At 33.6% G+C, this 23,997-nt stretch overlaps 1 protein-coding gene across 1 annotated transcript; it reads right to left on the bottom strand.

The window, feature by feature from the left end:
• Positions 1-207: 207 nt before the first annotated feature.
• On the bottom strand, positions 208-23,809 carry LOC124361074. The gene is made up of 7 exons (XM_046815109.1): positions 23,374-23,809; positions 22,585-22,808; positions 21,704-21,805; positions 3,647-3,747; positions 2,583-2,788; positions 1,352-1,582; positions 208-765 (listed from the first exon to the last, which is right to left on the bottom strand). The coding sequence occupies exons 1-7, from the start codon at positions 23,807-23,809 to the stop codon at positions 296-298; spliced, it is 1,770 nt and encodes a 589-aa protein (XP_046671065.1). The 3' UTR covers positions 208-295.
• Between the last annotated feature and the right edge of the window lie 188 nt (positions 23,810-23,997).

Here is a 23,997-nt window from a genome sequence, read left to right as displayed (position 1 = left end):
TTATATAAAACATTATCGCGTGGATGTATGTAAAGAAATATATTGGAAACCAATAATTTGAATTTTAATTGTTGTTTAAGACGTTTATATAAGTGACACTGATTATATCATTAGTACTATCTAAGATTTAGTGGAGAGTTTTAACACATTTCAGATAGGAACCGTGCTGCAGATTATGTAGTGAACCAGGGTTTAGAAGAAGAAATCTTCTCCATCTATGCAACGTTTATTATAAACAGAAATAAATTACAACAGTGAAATAAATTAATACCTAGCTACTCGTTCACTAATTATCCTACTGAGCAGTTTGCGTTTGCTGAAGGTACTTGGGAAGTTGTGCGCGATATGCCATGAGGTGTGGGTAAGGCACGGTGTCCCCCATGGCACGTCCATGTACCGCTGGAGCGAGGTCCATCCTCTCCTGGGCCTGGGCCTGAGTCTGAGCTTCCAGGCTTCTACCGTAGCCTCCGCTGCCGGAGCTCGCCCAGTCGCCCCCGTGACCACCCGCGAACTCGTGGCTGCTGGTGTACTGGTGGGCGTGGCTCACCACGGGCTGTTTCACAATCTCGTAGGTGGTCTTCTGTTCTCCCCCGCTGAACAGCTTCTTGAGGGCGACTATACCGGCTAACACAAGGGCTAGTTTGCTGACTATAAGGGCCTTTCCTGCCAGTAGTGCCAGAGCCTTGTACGCTAGAGCGACCATGAAACCCTTCATCATCAGTCCAACCAGCAGAGGGCCAGCGTACTTCTTCTTCTTGCCTCTTCCTGCGAACAAGGAGAATCGGATCAGGACTACACAAATTCATATAAATTATTACTTACCATAAGAATCCTTGTTTGTGGTGTTAAAGTGAGAAAACAGTCATATTCGTGAATAATGCAAAGGCTTTCACTGTTACTATATGAAAGCCTTTAAGCAATTGTTTAGTCTTTTATTATTCAAATCAGAAGATATATTTCAGTGAATTTTTTTTGTGCCGATTTTATTAGAATATGCTTTCATAGGCAATCAGTCCAATCGAGAAAACGGTCAGATGGAAGCCTTTTACAGATAGTTACGTTAAATAACTGAAACTAGACTATAATCATTACTATATTTGAGAGAGATGTTTCAATGTATTTTAAAAATCTTCTCGTAATGAAGCACAGTGACTGATTAACGCTGGTAACTACATTGCAGACCTCTAAGCAAAATATTTTCCTCCTATTGGCGAGTAATAGTTTTCTAACATTTTTATCAGAATACCTATATTAGGAGTTTCAAGGGTATTTAGATAAAAGATAAGTATCCTAGGTGGTTATTCATGATAAGAACGATATTAAAACCCGGATGACCTGTAACAGTACCTACCCTCTTGTTCTTCGTCATCAATTTCATTCTCAAGCAGTGCCTTAGACTCCTCGACCAGCTTGGGAACCTGGAGCTGCACGGAGTGGGTCTGGAAGAATGTTCCGATCTTCTCCCATAGGAGTGAGTCGATGCGCTTGTCCCTCAGATCGACCTCTTGCGGTAAGGAGTTCTCATCCACCGGGATGTCGTTGAGGGAACGTTGCGTGTCGGGTCTGCTAACCAGGCTTACCCCTATAACAGAGTTCACAAGTGTAAATTTTGATGTACTGAGAATTTTCATAAGTTAGAACAGAATTCGGCGATGGTACTCATCCAGTGAAATAGGCCAATTTTATATTTGGCATGAAAATTTACAATTGCATCAAAATTTTTGTTATTCCATATTTTTGTTCCAGAAACTGATGCAAATAGTTATATAAGAAATTCGTAATTTAAGAAATTGTATTATAGAGTTTATAGACTAAGAAATATAATTCCATAAATACCAATATTGCGTATCACATTACATTAATAATTAATGAATAATACAAAATATATAATAAACGTTTATTTATATTTATAACTACTACAGTTTTGAAGTTGACTCTTACTACATGCTTTTTGTTAAACAGACTGAATTAAAATACTATACGTGTATCTCAACATACATAACGTTTGACATTAATTACCCACTTCGTTTTTGAAACGGCAGTCCTAAAGAATTTTTCCCAGGATGCAATTGTAATATAAGTACTTTGACAATTACCTTTTTAAAGTAACAAGTATATCGATAGTTAGAATTTTAATTTCAATTTCTTTTATGGGAACTATAAAATATTACATTCATTGGTTAGGAACTGTACGAGGACTTAATTTATTTGCTGAGTGTTAGGAAAGGCACTCAGGGGGCTAACAAACTCTTTACCAGACCATCACATCTAATAGTTTATCTAAAATCTCCTTTCTCAGTTTCACTCCATAATTATCAATAAATTCTTTATCAGCACCCTACGTTGTCTGTAACAATCTGTTTCTTTAGTAAACTTTAAGTTATCAATAACCGTTAAAGTATCAGTTATTATATGCAAGTTGGCAGTATCAAAACGTTCGGTATTATCAATAAGCTTTTACATTTTCAATATTTAGTAAATCCGAAGATGCCTCACTAACTGTTCTTATAAACTATTTGTTATATACTAGTAGTTAATTCTGAATTACATACAGTTCATTATATCCGTATCATAATACTTACCGTCAGCCACGGGTATGTTTTCCAGATAGATTGCTCGCTCTATCAGTCGAAGGGCGCGCAACTTCAGACAGCCCACGACACTGGCCTGGGCCTCGCACTGTTTGTAGGTCTTGTAGACGGAGCGCGCCCCCTGCAGCACAGCAGCCGTTGTGGAGGCGTCCTCCCCCGCGTGCGCGAGCGCCACACATGCGCACACCATCAGCAACCTGCAATATACCAGCTATTAGAACACAATAAAATATAAATAATGTAACAAGATATAGAATACCAACGATAAATTAATAATAAGTAGCTAATGCATCTAGTTGTTCTTGATGTAAAGTTAAGGCTACAGTCCTGTGGGACAAATACACTAAATTTAATACAATTATGTACAAACAACTTTTTGTTTAAATATTTCAAGTTTGTACAATTAATTTTTTAACATTTTTACTGTATTGCATGATTGGATAAATTGAGAATGACAATTACAAGGTGGCCTCTAAATTCAAGCTGAACCTGGATCATGACTGGAATCCCAAATCCAAAGGGTAATCGTAGAATTAGAATTTGCATCCACTCACTTATTTGGAAGCAATATTTAATATAAAGCACAATTATGGACCAATCATAGTGTAATTAGAATTTAAATATTGGAAAAATACAAAGCTATACACTTTACACAAAAGCACAGTTTATCACATTCAATATAAATTTAAAGGTTTCATTTAAATATAATTCATTGCAATGAAAACCAGTTACAATTTTCATGTTTAAAACTACACTTTATTAACAGTAAAACAGATATGTATATACGTTAGTACATGAAGAAAACTCAGAATGGATTTACAATGTCATTGTTGATGAGTTTGATTTTTAGTAATAATGAAGAGGTAACTCATTGTTAATTAGTTTCAATTAAAAAATAAACTGAATTTTCAATTTTAGTTCCTTAACCTATGCAATCCACTTCGAATTTCGAACCGCTTTACAACTAACAAAAACAATTAGACTAAGGTAATCCAAAAGGGCGAAGCGTCGGTTCTTGAGGACACAACACAACACTGCACTCACTGCACTCTTACCTAAGGGACAGATACATGTCGAGCTGGAGGATCGGGAGCACTGGTGTCCGGCACCCACCGGACATAGTATTTAAGGAAGATCCGCGGGAAGGGAGAGGGAGCTAGAGCGAGGCGGAAAGCAAGAGCGTAACACATAGGGAGCACGTGTGCATCGGGTGCTTAAGAGACCGTGGCCAATTGTGAAACTCTTATGGTGATATTGAAAAAAATAATGGCTAATGAATAACGAAAGTTACGAGTGCCAAAGTGGGGCATCCGTCGAACAATCGCCACCATTATGTCGTCCTGACTGCCATTGACCGCGACAATACCTCCATCTCCGTTGTTGTCGCGAGCTTTGGGACAGTTTAATCTCATTAGGCTGTGGATATTCCGTTACATCCAGTTTATTTTAGGGTAGAGTAAACTGGCGATGATCCTGCTTCATCTCTTGTGGACATATGTGCAATAAGTAATAGTGTTCCTGAAAAAGACCATAGTTTACAGTGACATTAAGGTGTATACTAAAAATAACTGATATCAAAATGCACTAAGATACACTACTGTATTGAAATTATTGCCGGAAAACTGTAAGATAAGTTTTTGAAATTGAATAGCTTTCCCGAAGTAAATTTTAGCGGTATAATCTTAATATTATTTCACTGCAGTCAGTACAGTAGCTAATAACTTGTTATAACTAACATTCCAAATGTGTCTGAGTATTTTGTTATAGTTACAACACGACACGGATCTTCGATGTACGGTACTTACTAATTTTTCACATGCTCAGTTATTATACTGACAAAATACCTGAAAGAGATTAAATGTATAAAGACTGAAATACGAAAGGAAAGAGAGTGATTTTTATAAAAGCACCAAAATTAGGAAAACAATGGGTGGTTATTTCACTATTCAAACAGTTCTTTGTTTAAAGTTTGTTATTGATAATATTGAAGGTTTGAAATGGTACGGGCATTTGCCGTAGTTAATCATCAGGTGAAAAAATCATTACTTCATAAAAAATGACATTCTGTATTTAAACAATCTGTCTTAATTGCAATATTACCCTACCGTGCAAATCGGATTTTATGGCAATAACCACTGTTTTACTGTAAAATTAAACTATACATTTAATTTAAATATTCGTTTTTATGAAGTGTTTGAAAATCTTTAAAACTACACAAGTATAATTATTAAAAAAATTCTCATCTCATCGATGTCATTGCGCGGGGGAGCAGACCGGTTTTTATATCTAAGCCGTGATAATAATTGTAACAATTAATACGCCATGGTGATTTTTAACTATATTTGAACTAGTTTATCAATTCTTAAGACAACTGCCTGTCAGTTGCCCAGAACAGTTAACAAATAAAATCAGGAATATATTTAAAAGAAAATAAGGCCTATGCATGTAAAACGACACAATTGGTAATTTAAAAATAGGTGGTGTTTATATATTGACAGATTATATTTCCATATCTAATATTACTTAATACTACTCGAAGGACTTCTAAGGGTACGTTGTGGTCAGTGGTTTTATAAATAGATCAATACTGAGACTTGAGTCTAGTGATGTATTATACTTACGTGCAATATTTGTTTAGTGTGAATTTAACAATAACTTTACTGAAAATATAATATTTATATAAATAGTAATAATAATAATTGATGCATGACAGCATGATTGTAAAATCGTTACTTAAGTAACGTGAGTTATATTTTTTGATAGCGTATAAACCGTTATGGTTAGGATTAATAGTTATCTGTTTTATTTTACAAACAGCCTGACACATACCACAGTATAGTAAAGCCCATCTATTTCAATAATTATTTAACATCAATCATATGAAAAGATTTATTTAATATTTCTTAATAGTAACTATTATTATGCTTTCAACAGCCATTTCAAGATTTCATCGTTTGACAAAAATAATAATCTTCTAGGGTTTTAAGAGGAAATTGTACATCAAAATCACAACTATGACATTGAAGATCATTAGTACAGTGTTTATTAACAGTTCATTATTCATTACGTAAGCTTGCGTAAGGGATGATTGTTTAAATAAATTTTTACGTTATCGGTTAAGTTTTATAAATTTTTCTCTAAATTTTCAAATTTAAGATTTATATATTTAGTTTTAGCTTTGGTTCTCTTTGTTGCCGTTTACATTGTTTGTTGTTGTATTTATTGAAAAGTGTTTATATAATATTATAACAAATATTAGACAATCTTTCTGTCCACTTTAGTAGTCAATCCTTCACTACTTACCAAGTTGTTGTTATTCCACTTTATTCTATTTTCATTAAAAATAACACGAAGAAAAAAATGGTTGAATGTGCATTGTATCGGACGTTCAATATATGAACAAAACTATATGAAATTAAAGATTTTAAGGAAATTGTGGAAGTCAATTTGGCTGCTTCTATATCATATTTAGAAAGAGTGAACATTTTGCAATTAATTTATCCTGTACCTAAGTAACTCGTGTCTGGTTGCAGACTCGAACGGTCGCCAGACGTCACGACCTGATAGTCAGGTAAAGCTTTGGCTTGCATGTGTATACGAATATCCGGACACCGTTTTATGTATTCAAGAGCTAAATGATGAACTACAGTAAATAATTAGTATCATCCAAACATGATTTTTATTTAGTATTTGAATGATGGAAACAAGTTATTTGCGTTTCTTATGAGTGATTTAACTGGTTTTTGTAAACGCAGTTAATTGTTGAGTGACTGTTTAATTACAGTATTTTCTGTTAGAAAAATAAAAAATTGTGACAATAATAAATAACAAATAGTTACGTAATAAAAATATTAGAGCAGAAAACGAAGAATGTAATTTACCTGCAGACATACTGGTTTTACACAAATATTAAACCAAAGATATAACAACTAAACCATTTCACAAATAATTGTTTTATTTCAAGTAAAATGATTTTTATTACATTTTAATTCAGTTTTAATATTTTACATAGTAACAGAACAATATTACTAGTTTTTCATTTTAAATACAAATGTTTCATATAGGTAATACAGGTATAACTCTATGACAGACTTAAATTATATGAATTGTGAAAGTGGTATTAATATCTGTAAATACAAATAATATAAATAGTAATAATATAAGTAATATTAAAACTCATATACGATTTATTGTCCAAATCCGGTATCCGGCGGCAAACCCACCTTCTTATATTATACAACTTTTTAAAGGTGTTAAAGCTACACTTTTCTGTAAAACGTCTACCATGTGTTGTTGACGGATGCGGTGCATTATTATTCAGAATTTTCTAGGAGCCATTTCTTGGAAGAAAGTAAAAGACGAGCGTCCACCTTGCACTTGTCCGTTATGTGTGCCGCCGTGGCAGCACCAGTTAACCGTTGAGGGGTCATAACAGGATCTGTATAGGGAGTGATCAGGCGGACTGGCCTTCCTCTTCGCATAACGCACGGAGGTTTGCGGTCATAAACCGAGGTTTTACGACTACCGTGCCGAGGGTTTGCGGCACTTTGTCCTTATCTGCATGACAAACGTAAAATGGAAAGTTTATTACAGGTTAATGAGCTCTCCTCTCCTATACAATGTCGTGTTGTTATTTGTGGCAGAACTTTGCAAACGATCTGGAACTCGGTCTACATCGTTTTAGTGTTTGATGGAGTACAGTAATGTTTTTGCAGTTTCTTCGCCATGAAATATCGTCTTACCTACAAAACATTACAATGATATTAACCTCCTAGTGGTGAATAGCTTACACAGTTGTGTGTAATGCTGCCGTATACAATCTGTTCCAAAAGTCAATAAGCAAAGATACATTGTTAATGGTTCAAAATATTTTAATCGTACTAACATATGAAAAAGGTATGATAAGATTGACTTTTTTACTGAAAAATTTAACTTTTAATCATATACTTTTAACTGAAAACTTATTCAACTGGTAAATTATAGATATAGCTTTAAAATTAGAATTTGTCACTATCTTATTCTTTTGTCTCCGTTTGATTGGGAGAATGTTCGGTAAAAAATTTCAAAATAAGTGTTTAAAGGAAGGACTCAGCGTAGGCGACCATAGTGAGTGTTTAAAAATAATACGTATCTGACAACTAATTTAAGATTATTGTACTAAAGACCTATTGACTAAATTTAATCGATCAAAATCCGTTAAAATACTAGCACGTTTGGTTTTAACTTTTGTGCAAGGTTGTTATACATTATTACAATTCAACTGTAATACAAAGAAATACTACAACGAGATACCCTTCAACCCAAATATGAAAACGAAAAGGTTACCCACTGAAAATTCTAAAGATGTCCCCATGTGACGTGACTTTAAAAATATATTTTAACCATTTATACTTAAGACTACAATTATATATTATTATCATTCTAGTATTATATAATTGCGGCATATTAAGCAGTAGTGGGAGTAATTAAGTAATTCTTTTCACCCAGAGTCTACTTTTGTCCATTTTAGCTTTGACTAAAATATGTTCTTCCTAAGCGAAGTCTTTTTTCGATGTGATGACGAGTTGTTATTATTTATCTTGTGTTTATATCTTGGTTACTATAATAACCATACACAAATGTAACAATTTATTTGCATTTTCTCTTAACAACTATATAATGCATTTTATTATTATTACTGCATAGTTTCTTTATTTAGTTATCGAGTTCGGAGCTATGTTAACATTACTTTAAGTGTGAAAGTCTTCAATAATTTGGTGTAAAATCGATCAGGAAACAGACAATAAAGTCTGATGTAATAACAAACTTTCTTAAAAATTCTAAATTACTTATTTCTCACTATTTCTAACAGCATAAGGAAGAATAAAAAACTAACTAAATTTTGCCTATGTGCAAATTGACTAAGTCCTATTACTATTAAATCAATTCACATTGAACAACTTTTGCAGTCCTTTTACAAATACTTAAATGTAATCAATGTAATGTAATCAATAAATTAAATGTAATCAATGAATAAAGTCAGATCCAATGTATATTACAACGTAATCATGATGTTTTACATTAGAGTTATTGTAGTAACGCTTATTGATTAATACGGTATAATAATTCTGGCTATTTTTTCTTTGACAGTAATAAAAGAAAATAAGTGTAATTGTCAGCTGGTTTTATTACGCCCCATTCTGGTATAATAACAAATGATTTGTACTGTGTAAGATTAGACGTTGTCTGTGGTAGTTGTATCTGCTGTAGACTAAGCCTGTACACCGGTACGGTACGTTGACCCCAGCAGTCACGTGATCTTTCACGACACACTCGCTGTCACTGTCAAGGTCAACATGTGGCCTTCATCACCCTCGCTTTTCGTCTTTCCAGCGAAATTGTAACATCTAAACTTGTGAAGTACCTGACCACAACCACAGCACCTGCGTTTTTGCTGATTAACTAAACCCAACATACATATCCCCAGAATTCACTTCAGGAAATAGGGTTTAACAATATTTCAACATTTTCTAACGTCATTTAAACCTAATACATCCAATGGATGCCTAATAGCTGCTCATCACTACACTCAAATTTCTACATTTTTGGGTAAAAAGGATTGTACTAAACGCAATTTCAAGCTTAACCATGTTTAGCCAATAGGGCAAAGTGTGATGTAACAAACTGATATGAAACCCGATGTTTTCTCCCACAGGGTGGTCGACAACGTGGAGGGAAATGGAATCTTGTGAGAGAAACTATCTACTTTGTCACTCATATTTTAAGAATCGATAGAGGTAAAGCATTGATACTAATGTTTACTTTCCGAAAAGTTATTACACAAAACGTCATATAGTTAGTACTTATGAGTTAAAAGTTAACTTTATTTTAAAGTAAAGAAACATGTCTTTAATGTATTTTAAAATAGATAAGGCACTGTTAGTACTGTTAGCACTGAGTGACTTGTAGGAACTGTAAATAAATAGCACCGCATCATTCACTTATAAGGCAGACAGGAAATGAAACTTATTCAGCCCCTCGAGTAATATGCTTCGCTAACTCTCAGCAAATATCCCAGAATAAACTGGGCCTATTCAGTATATTCTTTCACAAGTGCGGTATATCCCTGTAGTCAGACTACATACATTAATGTATAGTAGTCAAAAAAGATTGTTAATGCTGTAGGACTAAGCCAATTCAAAATTCAAAAAATATTATTAATTTTAAAAAGACAACAATACATCTAACATAATATATTGATATTTTTCCCTCAGTAATCATAAAGTCTGTGCGCAGGCAGGAGTGCGTCGGTGTAGTCAATGGTGAGCAGAAATTATCTCAACGAATTATCATAGTTACTTAAGGTTTCCCAGTTTATAAAAGTAAGAGCTTATGAAGAAAAACTAATTAATATATTTAACAAAGCAATCAAATTTATAAATATTTCGAAATATACAGTGATCGCAATATTGCTCCTGAACCGTCAACCAATATGGAGCAACCAGCTATCCAGCCTTCTCTTGTACATGGCGTCGCTGTCCTTTTCCATGTCTTTTATTCACAAGGTAAATTATTTTAACGAGATACACGATCACGATTCACTTTCTATATTCATTGTTGATTTTTTCATTATGTCTATGCGGTTAGATAAGATAGAAATACAAAATGGGTTATTTAATCCAGAACAATGTTTTAATCTATTTGTGGTATAACGATAGTTACATGGTAAGTTTGGCTAGTTTGGTAAGTGTGTGGAATTTCACTCTGTACTTTTTTTTCATTATTTTTATGTGAATAACTTCAGATTTAATAAATAACAACAACGGTAATTCAGAGTGTAAAAACAACTAGGGATGTCTGTTGTATTATTTTATTTTCTGGGTGACAGAAAGTGGTTTAAGGACAGTGGAAAAGGCTCTAACCTGTCTCTGGTACTACACTGGCTGAACGTAAGCAATGTTATACATTCAGGTGTGAGCTGACTTTATAGTAAACTACATTAGTAAATTAGGATCTGTTTGAAGTAAAAAAATAAAAAAGTGGTGGTGTTTAGATAAACTAATTATCTAAACATGCATCGCAATCATCACTTTCATCACAACTAGTAAATAAAATAAATTATACAATCACAATCATACCAACACAAATCATACTTATAAATAAAATCTTAAAAACCTTATGCTTGTTTTTAAGTAAAAAGGTTTTGATATAGATTGTTTTAAAAATAAATTCAAAATTCGATTTATTTATATAAGATATTATTAATTTGTCTATTGTTATTTTTTTTATTTTATATTTGAATAAGGTCCGAATAAAAAAGAATCATATTTTTAGAATCCATGTGTGACCTAAATAATTCTTCTATTTAAAACTTATATTTTAATATTTTAAATTTTAAATATGCACTAGTAAATATTTTTTTAATAGAATAATTTTAAATACAAATATTCACCATGATATTTCATATACGATGTATTTTGGTTTACCGCGTACAAAGTGTCAAGTTCTAATAAATATATCGTTCCAACTAAATTATCAATACAACAGGATTCTGATGTAGAAAGTCATTTTGCATTCTAGGCTGTTCAGACCATACAGAGCGCAGAGTTGACCACAGAACCGTCTCGCGAAACTGAAAGTGCTCAAACAGTGCAACGAAAGTGCTTTAAGCGGAGAGAGTAGAAACGAGTAAGGTAGAGGGCGGGCTTACAAATGAAAGGTTACCTGACATATTAGCTTAGATCTGCAGCAACTGTAACGGAAACCATCGGACGGTGGAAAAAACAGGTTCACAGTGTGAAACAGAGAACTTTCCCTACCAACCGGTGTTTGCGATTCAGAGGTTAATGTTGTGTTAACTATTGGTAGCACTGTATTTTACTAGCTGACAAGATGTTTTTCCCCTTTCTTTGACATTACCTGCACATTAACGGATAGGAGATGTACCGGATGGAGGAGGTAATGGTAGATAGTTAAAATGGAAACTGGGATAGTGATCCGTTTTAAAGAGTCACATTTCCGCTCTCAGGATAGAAGCATGATCTTCCTGACTACACGCGCAGAACCTGTTTCTCTGATGATTGACTACTTCCAATATATCTCCAGGAGGGTTCAATTATAGCTAGCTTATACCTTCCAGTGTAACTACCCTGGGGACACAAAAGCCGATCTGCTGCATAAATCTGGCAATTTAATAGATGTCCAAGAGCAGCACTTCTCTATGTCTAGACATTGGGCTTAGGCTTGATAATTTACTTTAGAGAATGGGAATTGCAGTGGATTGAACTTCCATAGTGTTAAAGGATGTTGCTAGTCTATACAATGATGGGTGTATTGTCCCATACACGCTTCGACTAGAAGAGGGTGGAACAGAGGTAGTATCTCCTCCTTCCATGGTGGCACGGTTGAGATATATTTTGACAACGTTACTTATGCTGAATATTCTTTCTCTCTGGAAGAAAGAACAAAGCTTCTTTTCAGGGACTAAGTGCAATGAGATTTTTCCTCAGCTTCTAGAGTTTAGCGAAAAACTCTGATCAATTTTGGTTTATATGTTCGCTTCAGAGAACACTTGCCATCATTAGTTAAAATATATAAACAAAACCATACCCTCAGACCACTGGTGCTGTTCGGATTTACTACAAAAGACGGAAAGGTGATGTTGTTGACCTCAAAACCACAACTATTCACTGTTATTAGAGAATTTTGTTGACGATTCACAACATAACGACGATCGAGGCATCATTTTACAGATTTTAAAACTCTGACCAGTACGAAACAAATCCTCTTTTACCACAATTCAAACAGCATTGACCCTAATCTTAAGGGCAACGAGAAAAACAAAGAATAAACCATTTTGTATGCAAACGGATAATACTGTAAAAAAATTTAAATGAAGATAGGTGATACTATTTACTAATAAATATCGTTTTTAATACTAGTTCTTGTTAAAAACAATGATAAATTTATATAGAGATCACATAATATATACTATATATAATAATAACATATATCATATTGGTATAGTGTGAGTATAGTTGATTGATATTTTTTCAAGTGTAATGCTTTTTTTTAATAACACAAATTAAAAACGTATATTTAAGGATGCATGCTCATTTAATGAGCGGTCAAAAGAGATATTCACGCACTGTTTGTAATTTGGCAATTAATGCCGTACCCGATGGTTAGTGCGCCACATATTCTCCTCACCATTATGCCAGAGTAGAATATAATTGAGCTCGTTACAAATGCTCACTTGATAATAATTAACGTAAATGAACCGTTTTCGCTCTGCGAACCAGTGGGCAGAGAGTGAGTTCCTTGAACTTCATGGAATGAACCCTGGAAAGAGGGGCTCAAGTCTATCAACAATCATTGTTAAAGTCTAACTAAGATATCATGCATTCGTTCACGTAATAAAATTTTTCGGGTGACCATTAAAAAAACTAAAACTGCTTCGATATTTGAAAGGTACACGAGCTAAGAGGTGCTATGTCTAAAGGGTGCTATTTCAGGAACACTGATTCAAAATATATAAGCTAGGCTTATTACCAGAATCAAGGTTCGTATCTTGTTTGCAATATTTCAATTAATGAATCCCTATGGGGGAAAATCCAGAATGATCGTAGTAAGTTTTGGCCTCATATTTTGACACCTTAGATAGCATTACTAGTTTCTGAACTACTACGTGTACAGATGGTTCGTGTAATTATTTTGTTTTCCCTATGGCTTATGTAGTATTAGGTGTTGAAATACGTGACTTTGTTAAAATCGGCAAAGTAGTATAAATGTACGTCTTATACGACAATGCCTCCTTTAAAAGAAACATTCAGTTAATAGAAAATAAATAATTCAAGTCAATAAGCATGGCATTTCCTATAAGAGAGTTGTCTTTACAGTATGTGACGAACGTAATTGTACACTAAGGAAAACAGCCTATCCCGCCCAACAGTAGAAGTGGTCACACATGTAATATCTCTCTGTAGGTACTGGTACGTGTGCGAGTGCGTGTGCGTGCGGGTGCCTTACCTTAACCGACTGTCATATCTCCTGTCGTGACACTAATCCTTATCTACTGACGTCCGCCTAACACCACAAGTCACTTTAATTTACATCACACGCCTTCAATTATTCTGCACTTTTTGTCGCATGTAATGGCGTTGTTGTTCGACCTTGTCCCACGATATTATAATTTAAGTATTAATAACTGTTTTTAATCTTCGTACACATGAGGTTTTGAGACGGAAAAACGTTATTTTACTAAGTGGAATAATTGCCTTGATCTATTATAATGACAGTTGCTATTTGTAGGATTTTCCACCGTTAAGTGCAAAAACAGTAACACGTTTCGAGATCTTAAATCTGATCTCTTCCTCAGGTAAATCAGTGCCTCTGCAAATAGACTGCGAATAATACCAATGCGAGGTGACACGCTTTAGGCCATGTTACATGGAAGTCACAACAAGTTTAGCCATGTTATCCATGCTACAATATTATCCATCCCCAATCGTGCGATCAGGAATGTAGACGGATCGTTAAAAACAATTTTTACCACCTCAGTAAATTGCTTAATGTCCAAAGTGCAAATCACGTTAACCTTTGTTTTGGATATATTTAAAGGAGGATATGAACTGGTACATGTCCACAAATAAACGTTCGTAATGCTTTTCACGTTTAATTTTGTTCATAAATAGTTATAAGAAAAATAAAACTGAAATTATTTTTCCCGACAACTTTACTTTTATCATTTATGTTAAAATTTCATGAACTGTCTATACTGACTATACTGTCTATACTAATACAGTTGTAACACGATAAAACAATTATCTCAGTTCAGTCCTATGTTTACGTAACTGAGATACACACCCACTTCCTTTATAAGTGTGGAGATTTCCATTAGGCAAAGTAATTCTGATGCATCCTCGAAGCAAAAATGTTCGAGATTAGTGTCCGCGAGATTAGTCTTAATTTTGCTTATAGTAATTAAGCAATAGTTATTAGGCCAAGAACGTCTTGTACTTGTGAATTTTATTAATTTTAATTAATGTTAAAATCAATTATACAGCAACTCAGATTTTTACCATGGCTTTTGCTTCTTTGGTGAAAAGTTTTTATTTTTTTAAATAATGTTTTAACTTAAAGCTAATTATTCGAAGTTTTGGGTTATTTTGGGTGGATTCGTAGTTACAATATAAACGTAATTTCGTGGTTACCAGCTTTGCGGAAATCAGAATCCGTGGAGTTAAGAATTATTATCCAATTAAAAGGGAAGTATTTTATATGGAAAAGTATTCGGGAAGTTTGAGACGTATAATATTAATGATTAGGATTTGAACATTAGCATTTTGTGTTTCTGAATAAGGTTATGTCAGTTTAAACATCGCTCAACATTAGTAGTCGAAGGCAAAGTACTGGTGTACGGTTATTATCAGCACTTAGGAATATGATTTATTTCTTAGACTACATCCCCTGTACTTTGCTATACGTCAGCTGAGATGAGAAAGAAACCGAGAAAATCGATATCAGTAGTCTAGTATTTACATGAAAATTCTTAGGGTCCCTGGTTAATATACTGTCCTTTTCCTATTTCGAAAACCCCTCCGGGCTACGCCCCACTGGTCGTATGAAGTCTTTTAACGTTCCTTTGCCATTATATTTGTGGACGTCTTGATTAGCTGATTGTAAAATTGTTTAATCACTTATAAAATTCAAGAATAATTATTATAATAATTTATGCAGATTAAATCATGTTACGGTAAACATTGATTGATTCATTGTTATTCATCTGGTCATTGCCTACTGCACTTTACAAATTTCATATTACGTGTAAAAGTTTTATTTCCAGGTTTGTTTCTATTTGAATTGTAATCAATTACAGTAACATTTCATAATCTATTACATCGTAAGTGCATTAACTGAAAAGTTAATCATTTATAGTTTAGTCTCTCTAGACAGGAGTTCTCCACTCTGGCCTAGAATAGTTAGTAGTGTTAGTGGTTTAAACGTATGATCTATTAAATAATATATCATGAAATATTCGAGAAAAAATAAACAAATTTCAGAGGTACTTATAAAAACAGTTTCACTCTTCGACTTCAAGGCCCAATCTTAAAAATGGGTGTAGAGGGAAAAAGTAAATACAATGGATTGCTTAAATTGAAACAATAAGGGTAAACAAAGTTGAAAAAGACTCGGAAGAAATTACCAAAAAGCTAGAGTGAAGAAAATACAAAAAATAAAGAAGACCATGAGCATTAGAAAGATTCACAATATGGAGCTGGAGACTTTTAAAAGTAAGTGTTGAAGTACTCTTTTATTTCTAAGAGGTTTTCCAAAAGTTGTTATTTTGAGACTTTTTATACCTGTATTTTATCTTTGGAGTAAGCTACTGACTTGAACTTCTTTTATGTTTTACATAAAATGTTTGTAGTTACTTCTATTTACCCAAAATAGTTCATTTCTGTAATTATTATCAATGACAAAAAAAAACTTTATACTATTAAAAACTTCATATTTTGTCCAAAAATTCATTTATTTTTATATAATTTTTATTTTTTGAAATTTTTTAACGAAAATGGGTACATACTTACTTTAAAATGTCTCCAATGTGTAAATAAGTTATGTTAATAAGCCTAGTAGGTTTTGCTCAGCAGGTACATGAAATGAGTATTGTTTTCCCATTTAAACGCATGTAAAACCATGTAGATACCTTCCCTCCTTAAAACGTAAATCTGAAATGGATCAAGAGATTGGAATACCTTTCAGTGAGTATCACTTATCTCAGAATTGTTTGGAATACAATTTAAAAAGGATTTGCCCCTGTTATTGAAAAAATTAAATCGCATGCGAAGCTGCGGCTAACTGTTAGTATATAATAAATTTCTTAGCTTCACATACAACCCACAGTCAGACAAATAGATAGCACTGTAGTTACAATGCAATCAGATTAGGAGACTAAAAAATCGTAACTTTCACCAAAAATGTCACTATCTACAAGGTTAGCAGGATCAGATTTATCATTTTATTTAATATTTATTAGCCTCTGGACTTTTACATAGTCTGATAAGAGGTAACTTACTTTATAATCCTTTTTTTATTCCCGAGACCGGTTTCGATGTCGAAACATCTTCATAAGGCTGGTTTTTGAAAAATATAAGATGTACATTTTAGCTCTATTTTAACACCATTGAGTCTTCATTTCAGAAGACTTCATTCATTTAAATCATCTATTTTCTTCTGTTTTTACATCAAAATGGGTCTTGGGAATAAAGAACAAGGATTTTTAAGGTGCGTTACCTCTTTGTCAGATTTTATTCAAGGGAAATATCTCAATTGATTTCAGGTAAAACAAGCCTGTATACAGTTCAAATCGGATGCCGGTTACTGGACTATATTGGTATACTAAATTTAAAATTTGTAACTTACATAATGCTTGAGATATCGCTTCTGATATACAGGCTCATGTACTTTCCCATCACCGAGCTAGGAATTTACTCACGCTAAAAGAATTAAAGAACGTAGTTGTAACTTCGCCTGGATAAATCAAGAATGCATTCGTTCATTAAAACAAAATAATGTTAAATGTTATATAAGAAATTTATAAATTCAGTAACCATTTTACAATGAAACTTTACAAATTAAACCTTAAAATCATAAAAGTATACTGTGTTTGAAATCTGAGCTGGAATAAAACCGAGACAATTATAGCGTAACCGAAACATTAACAAACGACCGTTTAGTTTAGGTAGTTTATATAGCTTTACACCTACATTGAGTGCTCAATGGGTAAAGCCAATTAATTATAGGAAACATAAACAAGGCGTAAGCAATCGGTAGTCGTGTCCTACAATCGTGACGTGGCCATTAACTGATGGTGGCGGAGACTGGGGAGTGGCATCGGTCAAGGTCCCTGGTCTGGGAAGTGGAGGTTAACCTTTAACTTCGCGATAAGCGTGTTCAGGCAAGACATAACTTGTGGCTAAGATCCTTTCACAAGTTCAGCTTCAGGGAAGATATACGTATTGCGATCAATGTTGTTGTGATTAGTTTAACAATCATTCACTTATTTTTCACCGAGCGACCTGTTTCTATGTTCCTTTGTTATGTATGCCCATCTCTTTTTTCTAAACTACTGAAGCGTTTTTGATGAGTGTTTTTTTTTTTTTTTCAACAAAAGAGGGCTGCCCCGTAGTGGCCCCACATAAATTATTTAAAGATTGTACAGATATCTTACCTGGAAATTACTTCGAAATTTTACATATACTACTTTATATACAAGTCTGATACATAAAATTGCGGGGATTCCGTTCTCTTAAGATTATTAAGGCTTACCTTAGAAATGCTAGAAAATATCAGTTTTAGTGTTTGTTTAGTGTATGGCTTTGGAATGATGACCCTATTGGTGGAAACCTAAAGAATACGTCCAAAAAGAACGGGACAGGATTCAGTTCGGAGATTGGAATTATCTAAATCACTATAAAATACTTTAAATTTCCTTTGGAAAGTTTCCTACTCTACATCATGGTTCAAAAAATAGCTCCTGTAGGGGTCCTTTAAAACACTACGAACTAAAGCTGCGTTTTTGTTAATGTTAGTTGTATAGAGCAGCAAGACAGAATAAGATGAAAAGATGTACTTTTCTTCATATGACTATAACTTACCTCACAGATGCTATGACACAAATATATGTTCACGATAATGGTCCGAGTAATGTAAATATTGGAGGCAATATATAAAAATTGGCCCTGAGCAACAGTACTAATGTAAGTAAGGATATTGAAATTGTTTATTTGTCATAATCGTATGTTACCTTGGAGTTATTGTTGAAAGCTTTATTTTATGCATTAAGGTTTAAGAAAACGGTCGTTAGGACTCCTTCAAACAACGAAACGTAGTAAGATGCAGATATGTATTTTTCTTTCAATGATCATAAATTACCCCACATATGTTTAAACATATATAGAAACATATGTGTAATGATGATGGCTGGAGTACTACCCCTATTGAAGGCAATATAAGATTTCGTCATAGCATTGGTGTAAGATTTATGTGCAGAAATTTGAATTTTTTTTATTTTATATTTTATTTTGAAGTTACTGTGGACCCCTTCATAGTCTACTTCAGGGCTCCATAAAACACTCGTATAGGAGTCCTTGGAAACATCACATGGAGCAACGAGACAGAATAAGATGCAGAGATGTAGTTATCTTCCAATGACCATAATGTTTTAGTTTTTATTAGTTGTCTGAATAATGTCTCTTTTAGACGCTGCGTATATATTTGTAGTAATGAACAGGATTGCGTGCTGAATTGGAATTGTTATATCATTAAGTTACCTCAGAGCTGCAGTAGAAAGATTCCCAGCCTCTAGCCCCTCTAGGCTTCGTTAGTAATGTACATAGTATAACACTGTGTATACTAAAAGAATCGGTCCTGGAGCACAATATAGGAAAGATGCCAGAAGTAACTAAACTTAGCATACCCCACAGACACTTGGGAAATTTTTTACTTATAATTATCAAGATTATTCTACTAGGAATTTAAAAAAATGACAAGGAGCAACGAGCTAGAAGAAGTCGAGATGAAAGCTGGAAATATATCAGATGGGCACGTCAAAACGTGGCAATTGATAGGTTGCGTAAGTTTTAGGCAAATTTTGATCGAGTGTAAAATAGCCTGAAAGTACTTATATATAAACTTAATATTTTGAGATAACACTTCAGTTGTAGTACGTGTGGAATATATATCATGAAGCAGGGTAATAGCATGGAGAGTGGCTTTAGAAATTACCTCAAATCTCAGACATGCAATGAGTACTTATTGAATTTCTCAGAGTATTCAATTTCGATCCATTAGATAGTGTTTTACCTAACATGAAACAACAGTACGGAATAAGTCCTTAACTTAACTGATACAATTTCTAAATAATGTATAACTTTAGAATTAATTCTGTAATACGTGTGTCTTAACATTTGATGCCGCCTTAAAAAAGTTGTATGGTATTGGCTTTGAGTTTTTTTTCCTTATCTGAAATAAATATTGTGTTTTACTTTATAGATTTTTTAATTTATTTCAGAGTTATAGAATCTGTATGTTATAATTTAAAAATTTTATTATTCAACATTAAATTCAGCAAATCAACTGTTGATTTGCTGAATTTATTGTTGAATAAAAAGATTTTTAAATTAGAACATACAGATTTATCTATTGATGCATATTTATATAAATATAATTGCCTAAAATCTTACCATACCCTACCAACTACAAAAACAGTTAAAGTAATATATAACAATATAAAATTAAACTATTTTCATGCAGATGGGCAAGCTTTTAATACCTGTAAGCAGATTAATAACATTTTATAGCACTACTCATAGTAATAAATTCCACAATATCAACACAGAGCCTGTGAAAAGTTGGAAAAAAGTACGAAATTATGAATAGAGATAAAACATGTGTTACAAATGGAGTTTCATAATATACTATCGCCATTTACTTACTCAAGTCACTAAAAACTGAATCTTTTTTGGAGAAAACTTATTTTGTGACACATACAGTTTTAGGTCACAGTAATCGGAATTAATAGATTAGTTTTTCGATGAACTTCCTTTATATTAAGGATAATTTATTTGAAATGGCTAATAAATCATAATCATTTTTCTGGCTTTTTAATGCTTAATTTTTTTCTCAATGGTAGTTTTTTCGTATTAATAATTGTTTTAAACGTTTGCAAGTTGTGCTCTTATTTAGTACAGTATTTCTGTGAGTTAAACAATTAAAACCTATTTTATCATTGGGACACTCGGTATTAGAAACATAGTGATACACGTTATTTCTAGCTAAAAGAGAAAAATTAATTATCGTTCTTTATGCAAGCTTTAAATCACTCGTGTTTTCACAGACCGATCGTATACCGAGCTCTCTTATATGTACTTGGTCATGTAGCTCTGGCCTACTTTTAATATATCATCTATTATATGAAATGAAAATTAGTTGAACCAATAATTAAGTGTATAATAGTTGTCACTGGGGCGAGCTCCTACATCTCTCATACGTCAGATGAGAGAAGTAATTTATGTCAACAATAGATACGAATCCGTGTGATTGTGTGGGAACAACACAACTAATTTTGCCGCAGTACGCTAGTTTTTCTTGACAGGAAAATGAAATGTTCGCTCACCCAGTGCATTTATGTTTTGTAGCTTTTTTTAATTTTGCAAAATATTTCTAGTCAACAATCGGGTTATTTTCGATGTTTGATAAATAAGCACAATTTTTCGCACAGTGGATCAATGACTTACTAACAAGAGAATATTCTAAAACCGTTCGTAAAACGAGGGTATAAATTATTCAAGTACGTAAAAAGGAGTCACGTCATTCAGCCACCAACTTATAAGCTATAATTATACTTACACCAAAGGTTAAATTTATAAGAACTAAAAAGGGTATTATTTTAAAGGATAATAATTGAAGCTAGCGCAGCCCGTACCAAATAGCCTCATGGTGGCTGTTACGTTTTAATACCTCTACACCAAACGCTTAGCTCTGTTACCAGTTTTACATCTCGTATGAAAAATAACTGATCCCTCACAAGATTAGAGAACAGCTGGTAGTCCTTAGCCGCCTCAAACAAATGGCATAATCTATCTTGGTATGGGCTGCTCTAGTATGGCACAGATAGTAAAGCAATTTAGATTATACCTCAAAAATAAAACTATTATTTTTTAGACCTACTCCAAATTTTATACCTTTTATCACAGATATGTCGCGACAGACGAAATAAATTACTCTAGAACCGTTTTTATATCAACTGTTCTAGGTCTTTTTCGCACCTGTTCCGCACACTAAATATTTATAGCAGTAAAAAACACATAATCATTTTTCAGAAAATAAATAATTTATTCATAAATAAGTTTACAGTATATTACAAATAGATATACAATAAATTAATGTTGGGCGTTTCTGACAGGCGCATCGTAACTACATTCTAACAAATGCAAATCCATCGATTAATATGAACAACGTGATTAGAAACTTATGATGTTTCTAGATATTTCAACAGTTTTTAAATCAGGTGGGGTGATAGATAGTTTGGTCCATAATTTTAGGTCTTGTCGCAGTCTTGGGGTTCAAAGGCTAGGTCGTTGTCCTCTGTAGACGATCTCCTGGGGATCCCCTGCCTTGGTCCCCAAACTGCGTCCCCACCCACCGTGGTGTTCTGGTTCCGCGTAAATCACCTTAAAAACAATACTTATTAGATTTAGAGCTAATTTCTGACAAAATATTATAATTTTCGTATAATTCACCATAAATATAATCATAAGTTTAATAAAGTTAATTATAACATATACTACTGATCGTATAGGTTTTGACGGAGTTGTAAACCTCATTTGATAAAGACATAGAATAAATGAGTAATTACAATAAAAGCGTTGAGTTGACTCCAGTAAATATGATTCTTCTTATACGAGTAAACAAATGTCATTGTTACTTAAACTCTAACTCTCTGTTCCATAAAAGTAAACGGAATTCCATTTTGTGAACATTTCTTATTAAATAAATGTCATAAATCATTGATCATAAGTATAGCTGATTATATTTGAAGAGTATATAAACATTTTTGCACAAACTAGTTACAAAATTATTTTACTCTGTATGATTTTTAAAAAATATACCGTTTCTGCCTAGATAATGTACCAACTGCAATAATCATTTCGTAGATAAAATACTGTTAATACATTATTAAACTAAGTAAAAAATAACAATAAAAACGTAAAAATGTTGGACTGTCTCATTATTTTTTCAGTACTTTTATTATGTTAATTGCAAGGATTTTTATCGCGTGCAAAGGCAAAAACCAGAAATAAACATTGCAAATGTGTAAATAAGAACATTATTTTGAGTTTTAACGCGAAAGAATAATTGTGAGATGATCAACTAAAATCTGGTTAAAAAAACTTTTTCAACAAACTCCATTTTATGCTAAATTTAAATTTTTATTTCTGCTATCGTTTACCTGAGATGAATGAGATTCGCCGTGGCCATGATGCAGCAGACTCCTAAGACCCAGGATACCTGCTAGCAGCAGTGCCACCTTGCCTACCAGCAGCGCCTTGCCTGCTATCAGCGCGATCTTGCCCAGAGCAAGCTGCAGCATCATGGCGAAGAATGCTCCGAACACCAGGAACACACCGCCTCCCTTGTCCTTGCTCTTGTATCCCTTAAACCCCTTCTCTCGGCCTGCGGATAAAAAATAAGCGCCCTTTTTTATTATAAGAATATTCCAGATATGTTTGTATGACGTAATAATCTTAGATAATTGGTTGTAACGAATTTACTGAACTTAAAATAGGTTTCTGAGAAGAAGTTTTGATTACTGGTCTTATTTTGTGATTGATGACCACTCCGAATTACTTGCTACCTAAGGAAATTTATATCTAAGACAACAGTAATAATCCTTAAATGTTGACAATTAAAAAATTTACATTTAATTATTTCTTAAATTAGAATCAAGGGGATAAAACCTTGTCATATGGATTGTTCTTGTTATAAATTTTGCATACTGTAACGTGTTAACTCTTCCAGGTTTTACATTAGAGTACAATTTGAACATATTCAACCAATTTGAAAGTAAATACTACTTCATGCTAGTCCTAATTAATATGTGCCTGTTTTTATAATGGGGGTCAGATAAAAATCAAACTTATTTGAATTAAGAATGAAGATATACGCCAAAAAATAATGGCATATAATATATTGATTCTATTGTTTAATTAATTGAGATACGTCTTTCAATTGATCCTACCTTCAAAGACATCCTTTGGAATGTTCAGCTGGATAGTCCTAGTTTCCAGATACTTGCTGAGGCGATCTTGTAACATCCTGTCCAGTATGGAGCTCTTCTGTCCTAGATCCCTAGGAAGGGAAGCTTCCAGGTCCTCTTTCCTTTGGAACACTGATTGATCTACCTTCGCGCTCGGATCCCTGGTGATCGACAGATATTCTGAGACCGGCAGCGAATCTAGTGTTAGAGCACGATCCAGGAGGGTGACAGCCTTCAACTTGAGACAGGAGAACATGTCAGGGTCTCCACTGCACTTGTCGAAGACCCGAGGGAAGACCTTGAGTGAGCCGAGATCGCTGTCCTCCCCCTGCGCCGCTGGCAGGGCTGCCACAAGGATGGCAACTAGGACCAGAGTTGTTCGCATAGCTAGAGGAAGAACACACTGACCGTGGTTCATACTCTCCTCGTTATATACATATGCTGCATAAAACCATGTCTGGTTGTTCAGGGATTCGGAGCATAACCAATCAAACCCAGCTATGACGATTTGCAATGCTAATGGGATGAAATTGGTCGTTTTAATAAAGTACTCACTCATCGAGAGTTGCAGGCGGGACGAAGAAATAGCTGAGATGTGCAAGGTCT

Source organism: Homalodisca vitripennis, chromosome 4, assembly GCF_021130785.1.
Source record: "Homalodisca vitripennis isolate AUS2020 chromosome 4, UT_GWSS_2.1, whole genome shotgun sequence".
Taxonomy (NCBI): domain Eukaryota; kingdom Metazoa; phylum Arthropoda; class Insecta; order Hemiptera; family Cicadellidae; genus Homalodisca; species Homalodisca vitripennis.
Note: the sequence above shows the minus strand (reverse complement) of the source record. Positions and strands in the feature narration are given on the sequence as shown.

Bases quoted from the DNA above. Each gene is read 5' to 3' on its own strand.
- LOC124361074 (XM_046815109.1), bottom strand. From the start codon at position 23,809: ATGAACCACGGTCAGTGTGTTCTTCCTCTAGCTATGCGAACAACTCTG. The intron at 3,748-21,703 runs CTTTGAACCCCA...GCCTCGCTCTAG, and splicing joins ACAGAGGACAACGACCTAGC to CTCCCTCTCCCTTCCCGCGG. The intron at 1,583-2,582 runs GTAAGTATTATG...ACTCTGTTATAG, and splicing joins AAACATACCCGTGGCTGACG to GGGTAAGCCTGGTTAGCAGA.